Raw genomic sequence first — 27251 nt, forward strand, 5'->3', positions numbered from 1 at the left:
AGGGTTGTACAGATCCAATCCCAAGTATTGAACTGAGCCAGAATCAGGGAATTAAATACTACTGCAGTAGATGATTTTAAAAAATGTACTTATGATAACCTGGTGTTGTCTTGCTTTCAATTAGTTTGTTGATATGTGGCCAATTTTAAACTGTCAGAGCCATTACATTCCAGAAACGTATGGGAGCAAAAATAATAAAGAAAAAAAAAATTTTAAAAAACTTACAAAACGAGTTAATGATGAGCTCTACATAAAACTAAAAAAACTAAGCATTTCTCTACCTGCTTCTTGGAGAAATTTTTTTTCATGAAGCCTTTTTTTGATATACTGCACTTGTTTTCATGTCTTGCTTCTTCTGGGTAAAAACAAAAAAAACAAAACCACGGCTACAGCAAGATTTTCTACATCAACCGCGTGTTGATTCATACCCATCATGGGGACAATTAGCCACTCCTTCACTCCTTTTTTTCTGACATCTTTACTCGCAAGTAGTTTTTCAAACACAACCGCACAGCACACATGGGGTTCGGCCTTCGCGAGGGTCGGAAAGAGTCGGGAGAAGTTGCAAAATATTAGCATATTTCCAAAGGAAAAAATGACGAAACTATAAATGACGAAACTATACCATGAAGAATAAAAAAAAATGTTAAGAAATCTTGCTGAAGTAAAAAAAATAAAAATAAAACTGAATGAAAAATGTGACTAATTGTACTACAGCTAGTACTACAAAACTTTGTTTTATTTGTTAGAAAAAAAACTGGATAAGTCTCATTTGGTCTACCCTTTCTGCTACGATTAGCATTTTTTGACGTTTTGTTGCGCTGATTTGCATCAAATCTTTTCTCCACATTTTTCATGTTTGTTGCAGCTAGAACAATGCCTCTGCCAGTTTGGAAAATGACATCAGCTCTTGTACTGCGGCTAATCGCTGCCAAGTATAGTTGCCCACAGTCCTCGGTATCGGTCAGGTCGGCTAAACAAAGTGGGGTTTTTGTTTGGGTTTTGCTGTAGTGCCACAGATGCCAAGTTACTCATTTGTGATGTCTGTAGCTGTCTCTGTGTATTTTCTCAATGTAAATCCTGGAGGGGGAGAGGCTCCAAAGGCTACTGTGATGAAAATAAACAAGATTATGATTGCTCGCAGTGCGCTGTGCTGCGGCGAGCCAGCCAGGAGATCCCCCCGCTCATTCACGAGACGGTGAAGCGGCAGCATCCATTCCATTCATTTTTACAAACACCTCGCCAAGCACCGAGTCCCGTCGTAGTGCTAAAAGCTCATTGCTGGCAACTGGAAGGAAAAGCAAATATTTTAACTTGAATTTAAAAATACTTTTCCACCTCACAAAGAGGACCACACACATTTACACGCAGACACGCTCACGCCAACACATATGCATGCATGCATGATGAACCCGCCTCCATCCCTCCCTCATGCACTCTCCCTTTTGCTCCGTCTTTCTCACACTTTCTCTCCGTTTTGTCTCCCTCTCTCAAACACACTCACGCATGTTTCTGTTTTTCTTCAAAGCCACATCCTGGATATCCTCCTTCAGGGGAGAGGATTTACACTGCGGTTGTCCTTCAGGTAAACCGTAAGAGCCTTGCCATGAAGCCCTTACGCCACACAACGCCCCGACTTTCAGCTTAGCTACACAGTCAACCTGGTCAGACTGGGGAAGAATGGAGAAGTGGCTTGTCTTCTTTTGGGTCCTACAGGTGTTGAAGAAATTCCAGAGCTGAATCTATAGTCCGGAGAGTGATTCCTCTCTGATTTGAAAAACATGCCGTCAGAGAGAACCGGAAAAAGCGAGAGGAAGCACAACAGCTGTCTCGCCTTCATTGGTATTTTTGTTCTGGATGTTTCCTGGTATTGCTTCACCACAGATCCACAGAGGAGGCTTCAAGGGGGCTTGAAGAGAGCACCCAAGGCCAACCCGCTGGAGGAGACTTGACAGAAGTGCTGCACATGTTCCTGACTACCAACACTCAGCTACCATCGGTAGTGGCCTTTTTATTGCACAAGTTGAAATTATGAAAATCAACTTGCTTCATGGAAACATGGCAATTTTGACAAAACGCCTTTTTTTAAATTAAAAAAAAAAAATCACCAATTAGTGCAGCAAACATGCTAACAGAGTGACAAAACAGCAAAGAGGGGTATTGATCTACAAAATAATTAAACAGATAATGGAACAAATGACAGCAATAAAAATAAAATAACCAAACTGACAAAAGAAACAAGGACACATTCGAAACAAAAATGAAGTGAAAAACATAATCAGTGTCACAACAAAACCATCCACACATTTATCTGTTCTAAGCATCTATTCAGTGATTGGATGGGGTCAAAGGTCACCTGGTGACATCGTAATGTAGAGCTGTGTGTCATCTGCATAGTTATGGTAGCTAATATTATTTCCTGTTATAACCTGAGCTAGTGGGAGCATATAAATATTGAATAAGAGGGGTCCTAGGATTGAACCTGGGCGTACCCCACATGTGACCTTTGACCTCTTTGATGAGACCAATTACACAGTAGGGGAGCTGTGTGACATGTTGCATTTAAGGCGAGTGCAAATAGGTATTCTGCAGACGGGTACACACAGCAATCTAAGATTAGGTGTTGATTGAGTTAGAAAAAAAAGCTTGGCTAATTGTAGGGGCTCTAAAAGTTCACTCATACTGTGCAAAATCATTTACATTTTTTTGTGTGTGTGGTTTATCCACAATGGAAATTTCAAATTCAATTTTTTTTTTTGTTAGTGAGCAAACTTGGGAAGAGAGCAGGGCTCAAATAATAAACTCAAAACTACATTCTTCTAAGATTTTACACTTGTATAAATGTCAAAATCAGCCGGAGCTTCTTTCCTCACTACAATGTTATGGCAAGTGTTATAAAATCCTCCTTCTTTGGTATTAAGGGATACTGTGGGTTGCCAGAACCAGCAACGGAGTAGAATTACAGCAAAGATGCTCGGTTGTGATGTTTTTATTGCCGTGAAGTGCTCGTGTAAATGTCACTTCCCTCTTTTTGTGTGTCGTTCCCTTTCTGTCATTATTCAAAATCTCACCACAAGGCGACGGGGTGTTTATACAATGGACGATGCTGAGCCAAGCCATATATCACCTTATCTACAAAATACCAACCCTTGCCAGGGTAAACCAATTGCTGTTGTCCGTCAACTTCCCATGAAGCGTGGAATCATCGGCCAAATTTTGCGAGATTTGTGGCCTGGGCCACATTTCATTTTGGCCTTTGCGTGTGTCACAGATCTGCCCAGTGTCCTGATGACTGAGCAGTGGGCCAAGAACTGGACCCAAACGCAAAGCTTCCTGAGGTCAGAGGAGTGAAGTCTACTGTACTGGCTCTCTCAAATAAAACTGGTTTGTTTTTCTTTAAAAAAAAAAAAAAGAAAAGAAGAAAAAACAGTTGAGGTTTTTGGGTTTCAATCGATCACCCTCGTACCACACCACCTCAAAGACTCTCCGTTTGCACAATGGAAGCTTTATGGCTCACAGGTTTTGACCTTTTAGAGATTTTACAATAACCTGTTTTACTGAGAATGGAGCTCTGGCTTGGGTTAGTTGAACGTGAATAAAATGGTGTTAATCTTAGCCGTATTCCTACATCTTAAAATAAATAAAGTTTGAGTAGCTTTTAAAGCTGTGCAAACAACTTTGTGACCAAATGAATTAAAATCTTTCTCTTTGTTAAATGCAGACCAAACGTTTGAACGAACTTCAAGTTTCTGAACACATACAATGTTGATTCTGTGGATTTGGGGATTTTATTTACTGCATGGTCAGACTTTGACTTCACCGTTATGCACACTTTTCTTCTACTTACCTTTATGTTGATGTCGCCAGAAAGTTACGAAATAAATACCAGCTAAAGAAAAGTAGAGTTAATCTCAGTTTCAATGAAAAAAACAAAAAAGCAATAGATTAGCTCTGTTTCCTGGTTTGAATACCGGCGAGTGAGCCTTCTGCAAGGAGTTTGCATGATCTCTATAGGTTTTCTCTAAGTACTCCAACTTCCTCTCACAGACCAAAAACATGACTGTTTGGTTAATTGATTACTTGTGTGCGCAAATTGTAGATTTGGTAAAAAATGAGAGGGAAGTCACTGGCAACATAGAGGAAAAATCCTGTTATCCCTGAGGGAGTTTAAAGGGAAATAGAACTGAACGTATCTGCAGTTCATTCAGGCTCAAAGATGGCAAAAAGACAAGAGTTTGAGGAGATAACAGGATGGAGTGGTTCTGTTTTTTTTTAATTTCATCTAGAGTTTCTGTTTTATTAAAACTGGGCCACTCACCATCTGTTTTAAGATTCCAAAATGTGGGATGTCACATGACACAGTGGTAGAGCAGGCATTCGCGTAAATGTAAAGATTTACACAGAAACATAAAGCTGGAAGCCTAAATAGTCCATCTAGACTGGTTTATCAGCAAAAAAAAGAGTTGATTTGGGGGTGAGGTTTGCTTCAAGCAGCAGAGGTCAGAAAATAAAAATGGGCTGTGTGTTAGAAAATAGATGCTCTGATGTCATATGTAGACAAAATACTGAGGTGTAAATGTGTTCCGTTAACCTGGGGAAAGCCTGAATCCGAAAATAGTGAAAGCTCTTTGGGTGTAATGGTCAGCAGTGGTCAGTAATGGCCAGTGGTTTGGAGAGATCTGCGCCTTGTTACGCAGCTCTTCCTGTCCACACACATGGTGTATAATAAAAACTTCCTCAACAGATTGGAAAACCACTCCACTCTCAACAAGTCTTGGGTTGCTCCGTATCCCGTCTCTCATCTAATTCTTTCTTTTGCTCCTTTCTCCTCTCTCTCCCTTTTCCCTCTTCATACTGACCTTCCCTGGTCTTTATATTTCAGGGTTTGAGGCTACAACTGAAACAAAAGCAAAATTATGGGTCTGGTTTGGCTTGAGGAGCGCGCAGTGACCCCGGCATGTGGTTTTCGTAGGCCAGACCAGAGAGAGGTGAGGTGGGGAGAAGAATTTGTTTGAATCTAGCTGTGTATTTGGAGGAAAAAAACCTAACCACTGCTAATTTGAATTTGTCACTAGGAGGAGGGGTTGATCTAAACTTACAGCTATGGAGTGAAGTCCACAGTCTGCCCGACGCGCCACCGCGTTTCCTTTGTTTTTGTATGAAGACGTACTGTATGTCTAAAGAGAACCAAACATCAAAGGTTATTTCATAAATACATGTTAGATCCGCTTTATTCCATAACTCGTGATGTGTTCAATCAACCAATCAAGTTTATTTGTGAAGCACATTTCAGTGTAAACACGTCATCTCTTGACCTGTCTCATCCATCTACGGGTGAAACCGTGAAGAACACAACAGATATTGCAGTTTCAGAAGATGTTTGTGTCTAAATTAGCATTTGAACAGACAATATTGAGTTAAACTGCAAACATTACTTTAAAAATATACCATGCAAGGTACAATTAGCGAACAAATTAACCATTTGTCTGTGGCCTCTGCTAGTAGCACCTAGTAAGTTCTCTGGAGAAAATAAATGCACTTGATTTATATTATGACAACCACGAAGAAGGCGGTTTTGCCTCAGATATCAGTGATTCCTTGGTTAGAAAGTCCTCTAGGCATTCAAAGCCTTCATGGATAGACAAATATAAACCCAGATAAAATGGAAAATTAATTAACCTGTTTATTTTTATTAATGAGGTCCATCTGAAAATATGTTATGAGTTTATGGGGTAGAAGTTCATAAGTTTCTTACTTCTTCCTACTCTTTTTCAAGCAAGTCAAGATTACCGTGGTACCAAAATATGTCTTTGCATTCCTTGTTCTTGTGCATGACTTTATATTCTACTGCCAAAGTGAAGAGTTGTGAATTTGTGTAAGGTTCTGTTGGAAAGATGAAGAAACTATTAATCGAAGGTTATATGTATCCAAAACTATATATTCGGAACATTTTATGTTAAAAAAAAGTACACCTTTAATGCATTTCTTAAAAAAACAAAACAAAAACAATGAATAGAACCATTTTTGCTCTATTCATCCATACCTTTCAGCGAACGCCGGTGCATTCAGTTGATAGCTTGTTCAGTACAGATTTAAAAACCAAGCAGAGTGATGTATTTTTGAGATGTTATGCAGATGGATTCACCTACAGTAAGACAGCAGCTCACAGTTTTAGCCTGTGTGAGATTTTCCTCCTGTGGGCCTTCATCGTACTGTGTGGTCCTAAACCCTATTTAGATCTAGTGGGTGACCACTGTACAATTAGGTGCACCATGTTTCACAGTAGCAGCAGAAAGTGGAATTTCTGTCAATGGCGCAGCAGAGCTTCTGGTGTTTATGGCTCACGTCCTCATTGTACCGTCCATGTAGAAATATGATTTGCTGCACAAGAAAGTCTAATGGTGCACGGGCAATGGATGATGTTTGCGTAGTATGCAAAAAAATTTTTTTACATTGTCTTGAATTAAATGATAAATAAAGTAGAGAAACGACATACAATTCTTTTTAAGGGAAACAACTAGTTTAAGGTCTGACCTCTTGCTGAAATGGCTGTTTATGTTTCGCCAGCAGAAAAACAAAGTTGGACTGTCCAGGGAGGATTTCATCAAACCTCAGGGTCCGTGTCAGCACAATGTAACAGTCTCTGAATATTCCGATTGTGGAGAGAAGAACTGCCAACTACTCTGAATGCTCCAGTCATTCAGTGATTGCTGATCGATGACAGCTTTGGACATTCCCAAAGACAGACCAGGCTGTTTTGAATTCTAGGGGTATGTGCAAAATGAGGCCGGATGGTCCGGCAAGAATGGAGCGAAATCACATTATGGTTTTATTTCCTCACTCCAAATGGTGCCATGCGTCATTCGAATGGTGGAAAGGAGACTCGAACCGTCCATGTGTAAAGGAAGACCTTACAACCATGACGCTCGTGAGAGAACCCAGCGAAAAGCCACAGGTTTTAAAGCATTGCTAAAGATGAAGAAATCCCCTAAAGAGCGATCTGTCCAGCCATGCTACCACTTGATGACTGGTATTGGTGAAAGGTTTAGTGACAAATCCTTGTGTGAAATGTTGTTACTTCATCACCTTGCAGCCCAATTGTACACATGAGATTTAGCCGTAGTAGCTGCCATTGCTGCTCAGCCACAACACAACTTTTCACAATCCACACTGCATTTAAACTAAAGCTTATTTTCTTTGTAAAAAGTCAAATGTCGCCACACAGATAGTCAGTTAAAAATTAAATGCTGCGTCTGGAAATATTTTATTTAGCAAAACACAATTTATTTATTTTTCACAAAATATCATAACACACAATGCTGACTTAGCAAAGAACCAGGCAGAGCTGAAATATATATATAAAAAATATATTAATATTGGATACAACAACACAGAAATAAATGTTTTCATTTAGTCTCATTCCCATATGCCTGCAAATACGTACAGAATCAGCCCATCTCAGCTCGGTTGTTACTTGTTTACATTTCTTGCATTTCAGGGTCCTTTATAGATATCAGTCAGTTTTGTCCATTTAATCCGTCCTCCGTCAATCCCAAAATCAATACTACTTTCAAAAAATTGTCTAACACTTTCATTATTGTCTCTTAATTTCACACTTAATCTCACATCATTTCATATCTTTTGGGAAAACCCTGAAGATATACTTGTGCCACTGAGTTGTGTTTGGAGTTTTGGTATTACATCTTAAAGGAGATTTTAATTTATAAAGAAATACAACAATCATTCGTAATGCTTTTCAAATATTGTCAATCACTGAAAACTACAGATACAAAAATGTCATCTATAATATTTATTCAGTGTTATTTTAGATGGCTCTGACCAAAACAACTGAAATAGTATGATTTAAAATTTCATTGCAGTTCTGAAATGTTTACTTTAAAAGCCTTGGTATATTTTGACCAGTTTAATTAGACAGACTGGAGTTGCATATCTTCTGGATATCTATAGACCTTTTGATCTTCAGTTCAAAAAACTAAACTAGGCCGAAGCTAAAACCGAAACTAAGCTAAGTTTACAATGCATGACTAAGGTTGTAACAGCAACAGTAAGATGTACACCTGTCAACCATTGGTCAGGGAGGCAAACAGCACATTGCATGTGTTGGTGGATCAGTTATTGCTGGACAGGTCTGTAACTTATGGGCTATAAATGTGACACAATTATTGTTGCTGACTCTACGTACTTCCTGGTAGTGGAGTGGACTGAAATCTTTTTCCAGGAGGTAAGAGAGAGAGAGAAGCGTGTGTGTATGCGTGGGTGTGTGTGTGAAAGGTTATACATGATGTGACAGGTCAATCTCCACCAGTTGATGGTCGATGGAGAGTGAGCACAACATTCCCTCCTGAAATCACATCTTTTATCAACACTTGGAGATAAATAGCTGGTTCTACACCAGACCTGCTGCACCTCCATTCTGTATGCAGCAAATAGTGACGTGGTTGAAGCTGGGGACCAACGGCTACGGTTGTAGTTTAAGGCTTTGCATTAAACAGGTGTCATTAAAGTTTAAACGTTTGTAAAAATCAGCGCCCACAGTGGGAGTGATTATCTATTACAACCTATACAACATGGACACCAAGCAGATAATAGCTAAGGCCCCTTGCTGTGTGGTCCGTAAGCCTCATTTAAAGGCAAATAACACTTTTAAGACACTTTTTAAAATATTCTTCCTGTGGAAAAAAAAATTAAAAAAGCAAACCCTCTGTGAATTGAAACTCTTTAGCTTGCTGTGTATGTGCTGGAGCATTCCTTGCTCTAGTTCTCCAACTTATCTGAAATAAGCAGTCAATATTTTGGATATCATTTGAGGGTTTGGACCAAAGAGTCCTATTCAAATAAAACAGACAAAGAAATTGCTTTCGCATTGTTCCCATTATTGAATAAGTTGCTTTAACCATAGAACAATAGAGCCTGGTATTACCGTGACATTTTCTGGGCTGATATACTTTGTTCCCATTGTCGTGTCTCAAAGGAGATGGCAAAAATTGCTCCCTCATCTTGTGTATTTCCCCCGGCACTGAATGGGTCTGCTCTTAATTGTGGTAAAGGCCGAACATCGGCAAGAATCATTTCATCACACAGACGCACCAGAAAACAGCTGCAGCAGTTTCTGCAAGCTGCCTCTTCTCCGGGAAATGGCCACAAGCTGCAAACTCCCCCTTCACAAAAAAAAAAAAAAAACAAGAAACTATGTCATCACCCTGGATTTCGCGAAATACCAGAAAGTCTGAGTTTTATTATAAAAATCATCTATGAGCGCAAACAAATGTGAAGCACAAACAGGGCTATTAATTGAAAAGGCAGATGGTCCTTCTGCGGGCTGGACAGCAACGAGCCAGCACTGTGGAAAACAAAGCATCCGCGGTGACCACGACCCTCCATTTCTGTCGCTCCGACTGGGAGACTGGTTCTGGGCTTGGAAGCCACAAAACTCAAACAGAAATCACCATTGTTGCCTCAGCAAGACACACAGACAGGCTAATTCATAGGAATGAGTTGTATTAGGTTTCTGCAGGGGGAATGTTGTTTATCCACGTCACCATCACTGTTGTGTTTGTCTGTGATAGATGTGGAAATAAAACCACATCCAGCCTGGCCCACAATCTGCAACGCAAAAATATATTGAACCTATCCACATCGCATATTAAAGACAAATCGTTCGCCCGTCTGTAGCTTGAGTGGGTACACCTGGTGAATAAAATGTTCGATTACGTTTTTTTTGTTGTTGTTTTTTTTCAGTGGGGGGTTACTCAGAAGAATCTTTTGCTTTAAAGACGACTTCCCTCCAAGACTAAGAAACTGGATCCTGTGTTTAATCGTTTGCCTGTTGCAGGGCTCTGAATGAGTGGTTTTCATTCCGTCGGGCTGTAACCGATTGTCCCAGTGACCACAACAAAGGACCAAAAAACAGAAGGAGGGTGAGGGGAGAGAGAACAAACCCAGGCTCAGAAATGAACCGGAGGGTCTTGAGACCAATGACTCAGTGGCTTCCAGAGTCTTCTCCCTTCTGGCTTAACTGCAGTTTTTGCTCTAAGCTCGTCTGTACCCTGAAACATCTGCTTTAGCCTCACCGCACAACAAGTCGTGGCCGGGTGATAGATGTAAAGCATCATCATACTAATAGGATATGCTGTCTCTGAACCGATTTGGCTTTCTAAGTGCTCTACCAATATATGTAGGAATAGAGACAAGTTTATCTGTTTAGTTCTTGTCGGAATAAGAGTAAAAAGAAAAAAACATGAAGAAACGTGACGTGGCTGACTATGGAAATAACATCCAGAGGATATCAACACTGAGCACAATTATTAGACAAGAGAGTATTTTGACCATAATATAATTTTTAGGCATGTTTTCTAACTCCAAACTGGACAAACTTGAACTCTGAAAAGTCAAAAATAACAAAGTCTGTCAGATGGATGCAGCACTCTTGAAATTAAGTTATCAGGGCGTGATCACAGAATCGTCAAACATTTTGTTGCAAATAGTCAGAGTCATATGAAACATCTGTGGGGGAAAAAAACACACACATTGATTGTCAAGGATTTGAGGAGAATCAAGCGTGAAGCCACCAGTTCTATCATAAGTGCGACACACCTAAAGGTACAAGATGTTCAGAACTCTAGAGACTTGGTCAAGGTAGGAAGGATGATAACTGATGCGTCTACAATGGGCCAAGAACAATTGAAAGACAGATTTTTCAAAGGTTTTATGGATGAAACTAGAATGAACACCAGGTGGATGGGCCCATGGGTGGGTCAGGAACAGGCGCAGAGATCCACTTTGAGTCAGATGCTAGCAGGTGCGCTATCGGTATGGGCTGGCATTGTTAAAGATGGGCTCAAACTTACTGCCAGTTTTTAGAAGACACTTTCTTCAATCAGTAGTCCAGAAAAAAACGCATCTGTTTGAAAGATGCAAATTCCCCACTTCACGACGATCCCACTTCACGTGCATTCAAGCATTCCTCTGGCACCTGACTAGCCAGTAAAGAGCTAAAGGTCAAAAACTTATGACATGCCTCCCTTTCTCACCTGTTTATTGAAAAGTAGTATGCTATAGTTGTCTTTTTTTGAAGATTTTTTTCAGCACAAGAGGCCTTTATTTAAAAATTGTCTGACAGGAACGGGGCAGAGTAGGAGAAGATTTAAGGGAAAGGAACGGACGATGGGATTTGAACTTCCCAAGTCTGTAGCCTCGCCACATGACTGCCCCGAGTTCTACTTGATAATTCTCACTTAAACAGATGAAAATAAAAAAGTGAGATGGGGAAAAATTTGGTTTTTTTTTTTACTTTGCTGTGTGATAATTTTGCATTACCATACTTGCTCAGTAATAATGCTCACATATATAGAGATTAACTGTCATGATGTTGGTTGCTGAAGGCCCCAAATGCAGAAAAGCAGAGGCAGCAGCTGAGTTCTTTGATGATTTAATGTAGAATGGTAGAAATGACGATGGGCACTTACAAAAAATACAAAATCCAAGGTAGCAACAAAAATAAATCCAAAATAACATCAAACCAGGAGACAAATGGAGACAACAGGGAAGCACAGAGGACTGAGGTAAATGAACATGAGGATCTGAAAATACTGGGAGGTAGAGAGCTAGACAAATCCAGGGCTGTTTCTATTGAGTTTTGTGAAATGCACACATTTTTTATTGAAAAGCGAAAGTTTTTTCAAAATCGCAGTGTTTCCTTTAACATGACATATTTATTTTCATAATTCCATTTAGTGCAGTTACAAGATCAATGGAAACACAGCTATTGTTAGTCCTAGAACTTTCTTTAACAGTAAATACGGTGTTATTTCTTTTCTTTCTCGTCAATTCATAGCTGAAGGAGGATGAGGTTCTCTTCTAGCTACTCTTTAGAGCAGAAATCCCACCAGAGCAGCCTTATTTTGATGACTGGATGCATGTGGTAATGCAATTATACCGGATTACTTGTCGTCTTGTACTTGATTTGACGTGATCGTCTGAAAAACACAACCTTACAGATGAACCACTTACCAAGAGGTCACAACGTTGTCATCGGTTCTACGAGGAAAGATGTCCGTGAGGTTGAGACTATTTTAGGCGGCCATCGCACTGTGGTTAGACGTGGTCAGACTTCTTTCCTTTCCATGGCCGTGATAGTCATCCACGTAAGCGGCGCGAACGTCACAGCGTGTTTCAGGACTGCTTGGAACAACAGAGAGAGACTCCACAATGAATTTTCATGAGAGGAGCCTTAGTCTATATTCCCTGATGTGATTGATCCTCTATATACCTTGGCCGCTGTTTGAGTTCAGCAGCGGTTGTTAAATCGTTGCGTTCCGTAAGTTATGGAAGGACACACTTGTACTCGTTGTGTTTTCCTCTAGGTCACGGTTGAAGTGCTTTTCTAATTGGTGGGCTGTCCATCTCACTAAACTTCAGCAGACCTAATTGATTTAAGTAGCCAATAATATCAGTTTTATATTACAAGGAGGACAATGAAATACACAGTAGCGGAGCCACTCATTCAGGAAGCTATTTCGGGCGAAGGTCTCAGCTGACTGGTCTGCGGCGCTCACATCAGCTTCTTGCTTTGTCTGAGTGCAATCCAACGCTTAACAAGGCTGAAGTCAGGAATCAGCTCCATGGAGAATTTACGTAAAAATGACTTGCATTTGTTTCAGGAAGCTTAGATGTTACTGCAAAACATAACTGCTGCAGCAGTAAAGGGATGATTTTCCCCTCTGAGGTAAAAATATTGACTTGTGACTGCCTTTGTAACACAGGCTGGGCATGATTCAGAGACTATTGTTGAAGCTCCTCTAGCCCTGTGGTTTTGTGCTGTATGTGTCTGCCATCTATTGGACTTTTTAAAACATCACTGGACATTTCTATGTGTCACAACATATCAATAAGGAACGTTTATGCCTTTTGGTCCATTTGCGATTCGTAAACAATTTGTAATTCAGCTCTAAGGTTAAAATAATCCCTTTTGTCCTAATGAGCATGAAATGCTCTTAATCACGACGAGAGAAGAGCAAAACCAGAGTGAGCTGCCGGTGCCCATTGGACAGAAACTGCATATGGCAATGAGGAGCAGCGGTTTGTGAAATGGAGGAAAAAAAATAAATATTCCCAAACGTATTATAAGAACTCACTTATATCCTATAACATGTGTTGCGGTGGGAGCCAGCGATGAACGCCAGGAAAAAAGGAGGAGTGGGTGAGTGTAGGAGTCGGCCGAGCACGTGCCTCCCCGAGGTCCTCCGGGCTCTGTCTGGGCTCAGCCGCTCCAAAAGCTCCGGGGCCAGCCTGCCGTCAGCCCCCCAGGACTCCGTCCGCCGTGACCCAGACACCGCCGCGACCGCTCGTACCGAGAGGCCTGACCGCCGTTACGCCGCAGCCGAGAGAGCAAACAAACAAAGTGAGACTCACGGGTCAGCTTCCCTCGCCGTCACGTCGACGCAGGAAGCCCACTCGGTTTAGTCATAGCCGAGGCCTGCAGCGCGCGCGCGCGGCTCCGTCTTGGCTTATTGGATGGAGAATCTGGCAGAAGACATTTGCTCATTTGTCCCCACACATGTACATGGTTTGCTAACGCTGCTCGGGGACCGCTGCCCCAGTCTTTCTGACTCTGGAGCCAGAAGGACCTTTTTTTTTTTTTTTTTAAACTGGGTAATGTCCTCCCACACAGTCTGACTGTGTGACTTTTTATTGTTCATATTTAGCTCTCTACGTTTCTCCTCTGGGTTCCTGCGGATTTGCTTTAACTGTACATTCAAGCAAATAAAAAAAGATCCAGCGTAAGCCTTATTTTAAACCTCAAACTGAAAGAATTTCTTTAAATGTGACTGACGTAGTGGTTAAAAATGAACTACTAATAGTGTTTCATTATTTTTCTTTATGTTTGTGTACAGATGTAACAAGCCTGTCATGATTATACAACTATGTGCTTAATTTACTCCTTTGTGGTATTAAGCTCACCATAATTATCGTTTTCTTTCTTCTTGCTCTTATGATGCATGGCTAAATTGATTATTTTTTGCTCTCTTAAAAAGAATGCGACCATCTAAGGCATCCAGTATTTATTGATATTTAGGTTTTTGGGTGCAGGAGTTAAGACAAACATGCAAACACCGAAGAACACAACTTTTTTTCTTCTTCTCTCTTTTCATGCCAACCACTGGTTTGAACTGCTGCCCTGTGTTTTTTCTGAAAATAGGTTATCCCCCTTACTGTGAGGGTTTATAATCCATCACAGTGCGTGTATTGAGATGATGATGTATTAGTTCTCTCCTTATTTGTCTTTGAAGCATCTGGAGCTTTGACCATGCCCGTCCACAGCGATGATTGCAGTAGTCAGGCCATTACTAACATGTTCCCAGCTCATTTACCGTCTCATCTCCCCCCCCCCATGGCTTATGGAAAGAAACGATCTGGTTCACCAGCCATGCCTGAGGTCTCATTTTTACTGCCACTCCTTTAAATACTTATCGAAACCTGGCCTTCTTTTCTTTTTGAAAATCTTAACAGAAATGTCCCCGCTCACCAAATCGCCCGAGGGCATTCAGAGGACCAACATAATATCTTATCCGTCTCTTGACAGATATCGTCGGGCGCAAACACAAACGCAGCGTTTTCTAGATGTCACCATGGAAACCAAAATTCCACTGAGCACCACGGACAAAAGTCAAACGGTCAAGTTAGCTTGATTCATATATCTCTGTTTGTTCGCTAATATTGACATGTCTGAACTTTCAAAATTAGGTTGGCTGTCATGAGTGTGGTCAGGGCCCTTTCCAAAAAGGAATTATGGTTTTGTGATTGTGGTCCGCCACATGCAGTTTTTAGGCCTGTTGCCATTCCAGCAAGAAGGTCTTCAAATCCAAAGGCCACGACCTTTCTGGAGTTTGCATGGTCTCCATGTGCATGCACGTGTTTTTTCTGGGTATTCCTCCTATTGTTCTACACGACAGGATTCTGGTGCCATATTAAACTTTGTAAAAATACCATAATTTAACGGTAAAACACAAAAGATCTAAACAGTGGATACCTTGATCGTATTGCTGCTAACGACAGAAAAACTGGTTATTCCTACTCTTGCTCTACTATCGCATACCAATAATGTTGCCTGGAACATTTTCACACAGCACATTTGATTGCATATTCCTTAACCTTTACTTAAAAATGGATTTGTGTGCATGCATTCATTAAACTTGATAAAATATATGATTCTGAAGAAAGATTGAAACATATCTGGTTCTTCTTGCTCAAACTAGACAAAACATAAAAAACAGAAAGCATTCAGGCTTTTCCCCAGTGTATTATAAGACTGGCGGGCCACCAGGCTTTACTTGGGCCCCCACCAGGCTACGAATTGTTTATTTTAGTTTGTTATTTTTAATGTGTGCCTTTTTTAAGACTATATAGTTGGTGTTTATAGGTATTGTTAATAATGTCTTCCAATAACACATAATTATCTAGTGATACATTCAACATTTCCTGTCAACTTAAAAAAAAAAAAAAACATTTTAACTCAAAAACATGGCGGGCCACTGGATAAATGACTGCTCTAGCACTACTAACACCAGGCTTAGCCAGTTTTCTGGGGGAAACCCTGACATTCAACCCAAAAACTTAAGCAAAATCTTGTTAGTGATTTACAATCTTTTTTCCTTTGGGTGAAAATACTTTATTTTAATAACATTTGCATGCTTAGTTTATTGTTGAACATTTGTAATAAAAAAAAAATCAATTGTGGCCTGTGAGTACTTTCAACTTACCAATTTTGGCTCTCATGGCAATGCACCTGGTGTAGACAACGCACTATCCCACCAAATGTTGACTCAAATTCAAGACAACATGGTTGACAACATGCTCTTTAAAAATGTGTATACTGAGAGAAAACATTTTTGTGGCTAGTAGCTAAATAAAACCACAACCTCTGAGAAAAGCAACTTTAAATTAGCTTGCGTTTTTATGAATCTATAAAATTACATTGGCAGTATGAAAGATTAACAAGGATAACAATAATTAAGAGGGCTTTGCCCATGGAATGGAATTAGACATGAACATAAGTTAGCAGTACTAAGTCGTCAACAAACAAAATTAGCAGCCAGCTCTCTAGATGAATCCGTTTGGTCAAACTTATTAAATCCAGTTCAGAAAACTAACAAAACTGAGAAACAAGATGGCAGCCATATTTGAAGACCATCTGGCATTTGTAGTAGCCACGTTTATTTGTAAAACTGTACCATCTTTTCAACTAACTTCGTAGCATGGCTTTGAATGCTAACGTCTCTAGCTTGGTTGAAACACTTAATAAATAGGACACTCTCGTGTTCTTTCAGCTATTGAAATATTTTCAGAAGGATCTACTATCCTCTTTATCTGGAACACTTTATGCTAACAACACTGTAGCTTATAAAGCGGTGGATTTTGAGAAGAAAGAATGATAGCGCCACAGTTTAGGCGTCTTTATGCCTTCTACGACAACATCCATTATGGGGAGTTACGGATTTCTGTCTTGAAAGAGATAATTTTGCACCTTTATATAATAATTATTTGCAGAATACTGCTCAAAATGTTGAAAATTCTTTGTTTAAATTTTAAAGAAAGTAGCTGCCTAAGATCTATAAACATTATCAAACGAGATAATGAAGCAGAACTGAACTTAAGTTGAAGTGGGAAAATATAACCTGTGAAAAACTATGATTAAAAAGATCTTTATGGTCTTAAAGTTCATTCTCTGTTTGGAGACAGGCCAGCAGTGTTTTATTAAAAACCAGAAAAACGGAAACACTCAAATTTGTCAGAAAGAAAAAAATATAACAAATCTTCCTTAAGTGATAATGGAATAAAATTCAAAAAGTACTGTAAATAAAATAGTGTTTATTCTGTAGAAAATGCTTAAATACAAAAATACATTTAGCAAGACGAAGAAAAAAAAAAAGAAAAAGTGTTGAAGTGTAAGAAAATGATTATTATTATTAGATCAGTTCTTCACATGCATGCACTTCAAACAAACGGCATATCCGTATCTCTGACATGTGTTTATACCGACAACATAGTGTAAGATTTTTCAGCGATGCTGCACTTTATTTTGAATTTGTCATCCACAAAATAACAGAGCTTTCATCAGAAGCAAGCAGTGGCCTTTAATCTCAACGACAGTCAGAAGTATTGACATTGTCAAAACATACAATTAAACCCCTTTGACACCGAGTTATGCCTTCAGCGTACAACAACATGTACAGTGTTAAGAGTGGATGTTGTTATATGCGTTGTAAAATCTTCTATGTTCTTCTCAGAACCAGAACTCTGACACAAAGACGTGAACATTGATGATGCTCTGGCCAGATTCACCCTGGGTTGTCAGGTTGCGCATGGACAGTTTCAGTACCGTTTCCCTTGGACCAATCAGAGGCTTTACAAGGCGAACAACACCTATGGGAACAAAAACATTTATCATGCCAATGGCAACAGTGTGTTTTTTTTTAACACAGTCATGCAATCTTAGGCCGTTATGCCTCAAGTATTTGGTCATTAATTGAAGTTAAAAGTGACTGAATCTCACTCGGTGCAACTTTTAAGTGTTTGGGTTTTTTTAAGTGTTTGTTTTTTAGAGAATGCCGTAAACTTCAAAGTTGGACGATTAAGTACTTTTACACAGTGTGTCCCTTTTTCTATGTTGTATTTGAGCCACTTTCTAACTAATTAGGTCAAATCAAAAATTAAATCTTACTCCAAGACGTGTTAAGGACTTTATAAAGGTTCTTTTTGGAGGGAAGACAAATATTTAACCACTTTCTGAAAATGATGTAGAAACAGTTGACTTATTGAACATTCCTAGAAACCACATGATGCATTGCAAGGTTGTTGTGTGTATCACCAGTCAGAATATACCCTCAATGTATATTCAAGTGTCAATACCTGTCATCCATACCAATAGATTCTTCAGTTTTATGGTAGGTTGAACTCTATCAGTGCAAGATATATTAACCAGCAAACTACCACGACATCAGATGTCCAAATCCAACTGCACATAATTTAGAGTTATTTGCAGTTTTGATAGGCATTTTTTCTTGTGGCACAGGCGTTATGTCAAACAGAGACCGGTGCCTTTAGGCAACACGGTTTTGACAAATAGTTTGGGGTCCTTCACCAACTAGTGAGCAAGGTTGGTTCCAGGTCAGCACTGTCAACTAAAATGTGGATTACACGGCCCAGCCTCCTGAGAAATAGGTCTCCGTTTTACGTTTCTGGGAACCAGAAATATGTGCAACACGTATGTTCTACTCGTGAGCATCACACTGGTTTCTGAACGCGTGCCGACATGCCTTATTTCCTGGCTACTAGGATGGTATTTAATACAGAGTCGTGCATTTTTCCCTAACCCAAATAGGTATTTTAATGTCCTGACCATTAACCAGGTAATTTATTTTATTTTGTTGCATATGTGAAACCGCGTATGCTTCGGTTCATGTGTGGGACCAAATCATTTGTATAAAAGAGGGAGGGAAAAGGCCAACGTATGGATTTATTGCTGTGTTAAACCGTGATAAGGGAAGGTAAAACAAGAGGTCAGGAAAAGGTTCCAGGAGAACAGTCAATTCAAAAAGCCTTTGTGTTGTTGGAACAATCTGCCCCAACAATCGGTTCAGCTGGTTGACTTAAAATAAAAAATAAAAATACATAAAGCCTGTTGATTGTGTACAAAAACAAACAAACAATAAACAAAGTACCAAAATACTAAAAGCGGATATTCTCTTTGCAGTGTCTTGAAACACTTGTTTTGAAACTGCATTGAGTCAATGTGTTCTCTGTTTGCCAAAATTATCTCAGTTATTGCATTAGCTTAGAGAAACTGTCAATTTAATCTAGTTGTTAGAAATAAATCAGCCTGAAATGATCTAATGTTTGTAGGAACATCCTCCAGTTGCTGCTGTTTGTATCATATTGGCACACAGATGTTTCCTACCGATACGGATAATCGTTCTGTAATCATTGAAAGTTTCTGTACCTCAACCATCAGTTTCAGCCTTTCTGTAGAAAAGATAATATCAAAACTTTATTCACATTATTAGAAGGGCGAGAAGTTAAAGGTGAGAGGTTTATCTGTACGGAGCACAGCGAACTTCTGAACATACGATTGTGTGTGCGAATCTCATACAGAAGAATCAGAAGAAATTGTGGAATAAAAACACTTTTGTTAACTACTACTTTGAGTTGATTACACCAAAGCACTGAAGGTTTGAGGTTTTTATTTCTTTTCATGTGTCATGACTTGACTAATGCAAGATCATATTGTATGAGCCTCTGTATAGGATGCCAGGACTTCTCTTTGGCAGAATCATAGATACATTTTGTATTTGAACAACACAATATATAGGATACAATCAATTTCAATCTACCAGGATTATGTCTGTATGCTCAATTTGGAGGTGAGTGCTCTTCACTCCAGCCAACAGCATTATTCCAACAGAGAGACCAGCACATACATAGGAAGCCAGAACATGGGAGTGTGTTTCTTGTTTTTCCTGGCCTAGTAGGACTTTCTTGTTGTATAAGTCATACAAAAAATTGCTTAACCCACCCCTTATTATTAGCACAACACTCAGGAAGTGTACAGCAGATGTCACGGTCGGACAATGGGGAAGTGGGTGTTTGTCTTGTCAGATTGTCATAAAAAAAATACCTCATAATAGCGCACACGGGGTCAGTACGACCCCGCCGGACCGCACATGGTAAAAAGCTCGTGGGGTCCAAATGACAGGCCGCATTTACACGCTGAAAAATAAAACCAGTATTTTTGAAATGTTTCCACTCTAGGATCTGTTTTCTAAAGGATCTGTATATTTGATTTGTGTATATCACAATAAAAAAAGTGCAGCATAGTTTAAAAACCAAAAAAAATAAAGTTCTCGTTTCTGGTTTCCCAAAATGCTGGATCTGTGTGGACACATGGCCTAAATGACCAAAAGAATTTGCGGATGTATTACATTTTGAGATGGGGTCTAAGAGGCGCTTTTGAATAATACCCCTTGTAAAACTAAGTAGATGTAGGACTGTAAATTGTTAGCCAGTTCACTTGGAACCTAGTGATTTATAAGATTTAAAAGCCAAAAAAAAAAAAAATCAATGTTTTACTTATCACATTAATTTCAAGTCTATTGTGTATTCTGCTTCTTTTAGATGAGCTAAGAAATAAAGTGAGTCCCTAATGATCTTTAAGAAATGGTTATGACAAAACCTCACAAATCAGAGATGAATTAAAGTCAAAAGTAAAATAGATGACAGAATAAACACAGTGTTACAGAGCATTACTGAATTTCCTGGGAATTCACTGGGTGCTGTTTTTAAGTGAACATGCGATTACGGGACAGGGGGGCTGGTGTCAGTATTTATGCAGGCTGTCAGCAGGCCTTTCCCTTCACGGGGTTGGTGACATTTCAGCTTTGGTCTGTTTGAACACAACCACTCACATGTTCTTGTACTGCACCTTACAACACCCTATTTCTTTCTCCTCCTGTCATTTCTGTTTCATTTATTCAGAGTCGGTAAATCACTCAGACTGTTAGATGAATGATTCCATAGCTTAACTCGGCGTGGATAAAAAATGACGAGCGATCGCTTGCCTCCATTCATCAGAATTACGAGGCTCTTCTCTGTGACACTTTGAAACTAGAAGCGAAACACATTTGGTTGTCATCCACAACAAGGGGAACGATGATCCGTAACGTGCCAGCCACGACGTCCTTTGGGAACTGGCATTGTAAATCGATGGATCCCCCACCCACTCATTCTGCCTTTTTCCCCTCGCCTTCTCTCTCTTCCCTTCCTGCGGGGGCCTGGTGTTTGTGGCACCATCCCTGTGGCCCACAAGGGTAAATGAATCCCATGTGTTTGATGGAAAGGAGCAGTCACGCAATCCAGCCATGAAGGCATTCCTCCAGGAATCCTTCTTAAACTCAAGGAAGGATAAACTTGCGGCACTGGATCTGTTTTCTTCTCTCTCTCTCCCTCTCCTTCATTTTATTTCACTTTCTCATCCTTCTCCGAGTTTGATCTGAGGGCAAGCAAGAAAATTCAGCTGATTGTGGCGATAGGCGTAAGGAAGAGCGGGAGCTGGGGCCCCCTCGTACCGGCGTTACCTCCCTTGTTTTGGTGTTTTGGAACGCCGTTGCATGGCGACAATTGACAGGATAGGCACGTGCCCGAGGTTTTATTGTTTCCAAATCCTTGACGTGATCCAAAAGGTCTCAGGTCTGTGTAAGCACCAGCTGAAAACGACCGTCAGGGGAAGGTAGCATTTTAAGTCTGGAGGTCGTTTTCCGACTGAAGCCAGTGGAAATGCCGCACAACCGTGCGTTGACAGAAGCAAAATATTAGCGAAGTTCCAAAGTTCAGTATTTATTTGTTGAATCGATTCAAATGTTTTAAATGATGCGGAGGGTAAATTTGGCTGATGCTTAATGAGGGCAGAGCACTTGTTAATCAGGGTCAACAAGGTTTTCCTCCAAAACTCCTGCCGAGTGTTTCTATGAAAACATCCTAAACAATCTAACCACATAAGAAAACACTTAGCAAAATACAGGGAAACATTATATCCACACTAATGTTTCTTAAGGATTTCTAAACACAGCAATATGTGGAATGTGTCTGAGGCCTATTAGTGTATTGTAAATTTGTTTTGTGGTCTAATTAGCGTAATAAGTGTTCGCCTATGAACAAAAAGTCTGTTATAATGCCCCTTAACGGCTCCAGATTTCTTCTGAGGCTGTGGTGGGAAATTAAAAGACTTTTAAACCCCAAAACTGTTTGAATTTTGTTTGCTGTAGGGCGTAGCACAACGCATAAACGGCGATCACAGTTATTGCAATGTCAAGTGGCATTGGAACAATACAGAGGTTTGTGCATTGAGCATTTTTGCTTTGATTGTGAAAAGTGTTTGGTCGTTTGCAACGTTCAGCGTGAAAGATTTTGATGCTTAAGTCATTGTGCGTGACCTTTTGGAAGCCTTTCGTCGAATCCTGACTTGATGATTCGGTGTTTCCGTAAGCGTTCCCCATCAAAAGCAGAGCGCCGCCTTCAATGAGGGGAAAGCATCAGCTAACAGCTGGGCCTCATTGCGCTCAAAGCGAACCTGAGGCGAAACCACAACCGCACTCCCGTCCTGAACATTTCATCCAGATGAAAAGTCAAAAGGCCACGCACAACAGGTTCACTTTGATTAGCTAGCACACAACAGGGGCCTTATAAATAATAAACCCGTGGAGACCATGAAAACTTAAAAATTTAAATTAAAAATCAATCTCGGGCCTGGTCCGTCTGAGGAGACGTTTACAGTTAAAGTCCTGAAGAAGTTTGCGGTCCACTTCCCGTTCAAGGAGATATCAACCACCAGGTTCAAAGGTGACTCCACTGGTCCTAACAGCCACCACCAAACAGCTGTACAATCCATCTGCTCGCTTTGCAGAAAAAAGAAAATCAAATAAATGCCTATGAGTAGCTGAGACAACCTCACAAATGCCAGTAGGCATTTGTCATCCTTTATAGCCACAAGGTCTGCAGTATTGAAGGCTTACATGTAAACAGTACAATTTCAGGGTTTCTTGGTTTCTACAACTCGGCGAGAAATTGGATGGGAAAATCTAAAATGAATGGGTTTCACACCAGAAACAAATGAAAAGCATGTACTGACTTCGCCGCAGTATTGTTTAATGACACATTGGCTACGGCGCGACGGCGCGTCCACGGGAGCCAAGTGGAGAAGTGCTTGAATGGTTTACTTTAACGTCACTGCAGTGAAATGCGTTCAGCGTCTTTCACTGACGGCTGCTACTTTATTAGGTACCACAGTTCAATTCATCATTCACACAAACGGTAGGTGAGCCAATCACACGACAGCAACTCAGTTAATTTATTTGTAGAGTTGGCGAAGATGACTTGCTGAATGTTTAGCTTAGCACCTTTAATAAAGGCAGTTCTGAAGGCAAAAGAGGTTCAACCAGTACTGGAAAGGAACATCCACAATAAAGTGTGGTCTACCAGGGCTGAGCGATAATATAAGCGTGTCATATCGGTCGATATCAATCATTTTTGATTTTTGACTTAAATATCTGAAATTCTGCCAAACTACTGATGTGACCTTGACTTTTTGTTGTTGCTAGGTAACCAATGAGTGAGTTAGTTTATGGCACCGACCTTGCTTAGCTGGCCGTGAAAGGTTGAGCTGCTAAAGCCTTTGCTCTGCCTACATCCCCCAGAATGCTGTGCGGTTCTGGGTCAGAGTTCAGTGAAATTATTGAACATACCAGTGGACGTATTTTCAATTGATAGTGGTTATGTATCCATTACAATATGTATTGTTGTTGATTTATTGCCTCGCCCTACATGTTAACAAGTGTTTTACTCTCATTAATTTTCTCCTAAAATACACAGTGAAATAAAATTAGCTTTTATCAAAACGTTATTGATATAGTAGTCGTCCTTCAGATTTTCGAGATCAAACAGTCACACAAGTCAGATGGTCAGAAGGCCTGTCACAATAAATCAATTAATCGCATGATAAATTAAAACAAATTCAATCATTTTTATTTGCATAATTTATCGTTTTCCTCTTTCTACCAAAAACTGAATGATAAGAGTCTTCAATCTGGTGTTAACTAATCCTTTTATTTGAAGGACATGAAAAAATGTGACTCATAATTCATTTATTTGTTTTCCTCTGTTGTTTATTTTGGATATTTAAAATGTCTTCCAGTTGCAGTGTTAAATATTCAAAGTAAAGTTTATTCATCTTGGGGGAGAATGTGTTCTTGCATTACTCTGCCTTTACCATTGTATTGCTTGAAAATGGTCTCAAAGCAACGATATTATCGTTTATCGCAATAACTTCTGGGACAATTTATCATTCAGTAAAATTTGTTATCGTGACAGGCCTAATGGTCAGTAATAATTTTCATCACTTTGTGTTCTGACAACCAACTAGTCCTTGCCTCTACCGCCTCCATTACATTTTATTCTTAGTCTTAAATCACTTTCCCCGTTAGGAAACCGACACATTTCAGTTCTGATAATCGTTCACTGAGGCTGACTTAACAATCCTTTTAAACTTCCAGGCAAAGCAACCGGACCAGCTACGTTCAAGCGGAGCGCTCATGCCTCTCTGGGGTAAGATCTTGCGTTTACAACCTTTTCGCTGCTACGCAGACGGACGGTTAGGTCAGGCTATCCAAACACAGCGCTGACCACTGTGGAGAGCAAGTGGGATGCGTGTGCAGTCCAGCTCAGTAAGGCCAACACATGTGGCTTGATATTTTAAGGTCAATTAACAGAGAGTCATTGTCACTGATCTCTTCAGTGGCTCGTGGGTTGTTGCTGGACAGTGACTGGTGACATCACTGGTGAACAGTAGCCTAAAGGCCACGGATATGTTCTTTTCTTGGGTATTCAGTTTTTAGCAGCTGTGGGCCAGAGCAGCTGAGATGACATAACACGCACCATTATCTTTACCACAACCTTTCCGCAGCAACACAAGCAACCTTTCAAAGCCATAGCTTGGAGGCATAAAATAGCCTGAATGAAAAATGGCAGTGGAAGAAAAACTTGCTTTGTCTGCACTTTGAATCGAGCGTCTTTAATAAAGTCTTCTAAAATGTTGTAAATGGAGCAAAGCATGGACTTGCTGATGAGCTGCTGAGGTCTTTTTGGGTTTTGGTGTGTCACACATGAGGCATGCAAGTAAGCTCCAGTAATTTTGTAGCTTTAATGGCTATCTAAACAAAACTTGAGAACACGCTGTTTGAAAGCATTTGACTAACGTTTTCATTTGATTCATTAAAGTTCATATTCGAGAGATAAATGTGTCACTGTGAATTATGTGCACAATTTTGTTGCAGATAATAATAAGAAAATCATCCCCTGCTTTGCTGAGGACAGGGAAAATGATAAGAAATATATGACAGCGAGTTATGTGAATAGTTTTATTGTTAATAAGAAGAGAACATCTTCACTGCATAACACTGTCATTCCCAGTGATGGAAAAAGTTCTTGACTCTAGTATTTGAGTGAAAATATTGATAGTCGTGGCCAAATCTTTCTCAATTACAAGTAAAAGTTGCTCACTCAAAAGTTTACTCCAGTTTAAGTGCTTAAGTACGTACCCGTTGGAAATACTTCAGTATTCAGAAGTACAAATTATGTTTGTGCTGTTTTGTGAGTGCAGAACCACTCACCATTTACTGAAACCACCTAATGATGCACTGACATGTAGAATCACTCTGACACAAGATGTCTACACCACCTGTTTAAACTTGACACCATTTTCTTTATGTTATTGTTACTTAAAACGTCCCACCCCTCAAAAAAACAAAAAAGAACCAGATTTTTTTCTCCTCACAACTATAAGTAATGGTAACTACAATACCGTATTTAACACAGAAACTTAAAAACATCAAACATTGAACTAAGATGTGGCCGCTGGTTTCTCCGCTTGAGTTTCTCTAACCGGCCCCATTGCCGAGTTTTGTGTGAATGGAAGCGGGAGCTTTGCTCGCCACACTTAACGAGGATGATGTAATTACAAATCCCAGGTGTGAGCGGCGACTGTGTTTAAGCTCCCAGTCTGGTGAGGAGCATAGCGTGTGGCCAATTGCATTTGAGTAAAGAAAACCATCAACGGCGGACTACAAAGCCACGATGAGCCAAAAGGTACGAGTAATGACAAGCTTCCAAGAAATATAGTGGAGTTGAAAGTCACGGTCCACCGCCAGACCGCCATGTTTCACTATGGGTATGGTGTGTTGAGAGTGAGTGCAGTGTAAGTGCATGCAGGTCACAAATTGGGAGTATAAATAGCCTGAATGAAGAGATTAGACTGAAAACTGATTCTCCACATTTTGAATCAGGATCCTTCAGTAATTTCACTGAACTCTCAACTAAATGGACTAAAGCAACAAGTTGATGAGCCGTCAAGGCACTTTCCTTTTGAGTTTGGCACGTCGCATGAGAAATATGAAGAAAAGCACCGGGGGTAAAAAAATGTATATTTAATAGTTAGCCAAACAAGACGGGATTTTTCTAAGAACTCGTTGTTTGAAAGCACAAACTTAACAATGAATTTAAATTAAACAGATCCCACAAACCCCAGGCAGGCGAATGGATCAGGACGACTTACGGAGACAGTTTTATTGCAAGTAACATGTACTTTGTGTTCACACTGCGTACGTGGTTTGTCCCTATGACGACGTCTCTGCATGGTTATCTGTTCATCGGTAAGTCTGACTGTGGCGGACCACCCTGAGGGCCGCGGGAAGTTAGGGGGAGCGCAGCGTGTGTCTGACTGGAATCGCTGGGTGGAGAAGACCCTGGTTCTGATTAGCCCCATAAATCTGCTCAACAAGTATTCCTCATGGGCTTGGCGCTCTCTGGTGGGCCCCTAGCAGCTTTGTTGGGATTCATCCGCCGTCCAGGCCGGAGGAGCTGACCGTCTCGGAGCCAAAAGCTCCAGCAGGTCAGAAAGTAGTCATGTCTCACACTGAGAGCTCACATTCCACCCGCTGCTGTCGGCCGCGCCGCTGGACGATGACTACCTGGACCGAGCTCCTTCTTCTCTTTGTTTATCGAGCTCGCGTTCATCAGCGCTCCGTCAAACCAGCCGCAGAGGCGCATCTACACCGGCGTATGAAAAATGACCAGAATTTAGCGTTGCCGTCTTAAACGCTCAGTTCCTCCACATGATGTATGTGTTGCATGAAAAAAAAAAAAAACGGGGGCTTTGTATTATGTGCAGTTTCCAGTAAGATACAAAAAAAATTACAGCATAATAAAAACAGTTATTTTCCCACACAGCAAAGATTAACGGCACAGTAAAGTCCTCCCGTGACAATCGCTCATGAAGAGGAGTTACTCAGAGAAATCCAGTGGATGACTAAGCGTGCTGTCTTTGTGATTCCACAGTTGTCTCTTGATTGTCTATAAAGTGGATTTACACACACTGAAACGAGTCATGGAGCTGTGTTCATATGTATGTTTTGTACAGTTAAAAGATATTAACACAATTTCCCATCAAAACAGAAAAAGAAAAAATCGAATAAAGGCCCAGTGATGCGTGACGTATTCATCGAGCCGACCTTAACATGTAAAGACAGGGAAGATGTGTGTAATTCAATGGAAGGCAGTAAAAACAGAGCGATAGGAGGATTTATTCTATTAGGCTATCAGGGAGCCGGTGTATTAATCCAACAACTGAC

The 27251-nt window shown here is 40.3% G+C and overlaps 1 protein-coding gene across 2 annotated transcripts in view; it reads right to left on the reverse strand.

The window, feature by feature from the left end:
• Positions 1 to 16867: 16867 nt before the first annotated feature.
• Positions 16868 to 27251, reverse strand: part of LOC102236679 (fibulin-1-like) — a 43493-nt gene continuing 33109 nt past the window's right edge. For both annotated transcript variants that reach the window (XM_023326115.1, XM_005810219.3), the window contains exon 17: positions 16868 to 17442. In XM_023326115.1, coding sequence (XP_023181883.1) covers positions 17303 to 17442 — 140 coding nt within the window. In that variant the 3' untranslated portion in view covers positions 16868 to 17302. The remainder of the gene's footprint in view (positions 17443 to 27251) is intronic.

This window comes from Xiphophorus maculatus, chromosome 2, assembly GCF_002775205.1.
Source record: "Xiphophorus maculatus strain JP 163 A chromosome 2, X_maculatus-5.0-male, whole genome shotgun sequence".
Taxonomy (NCBI): Eukaryota; Metazoa; Chordata; class Actinopteri; order Cyprinodontiformes; family Poeciliidae; genus Xiphophorus; species Xiphophorus maculatus.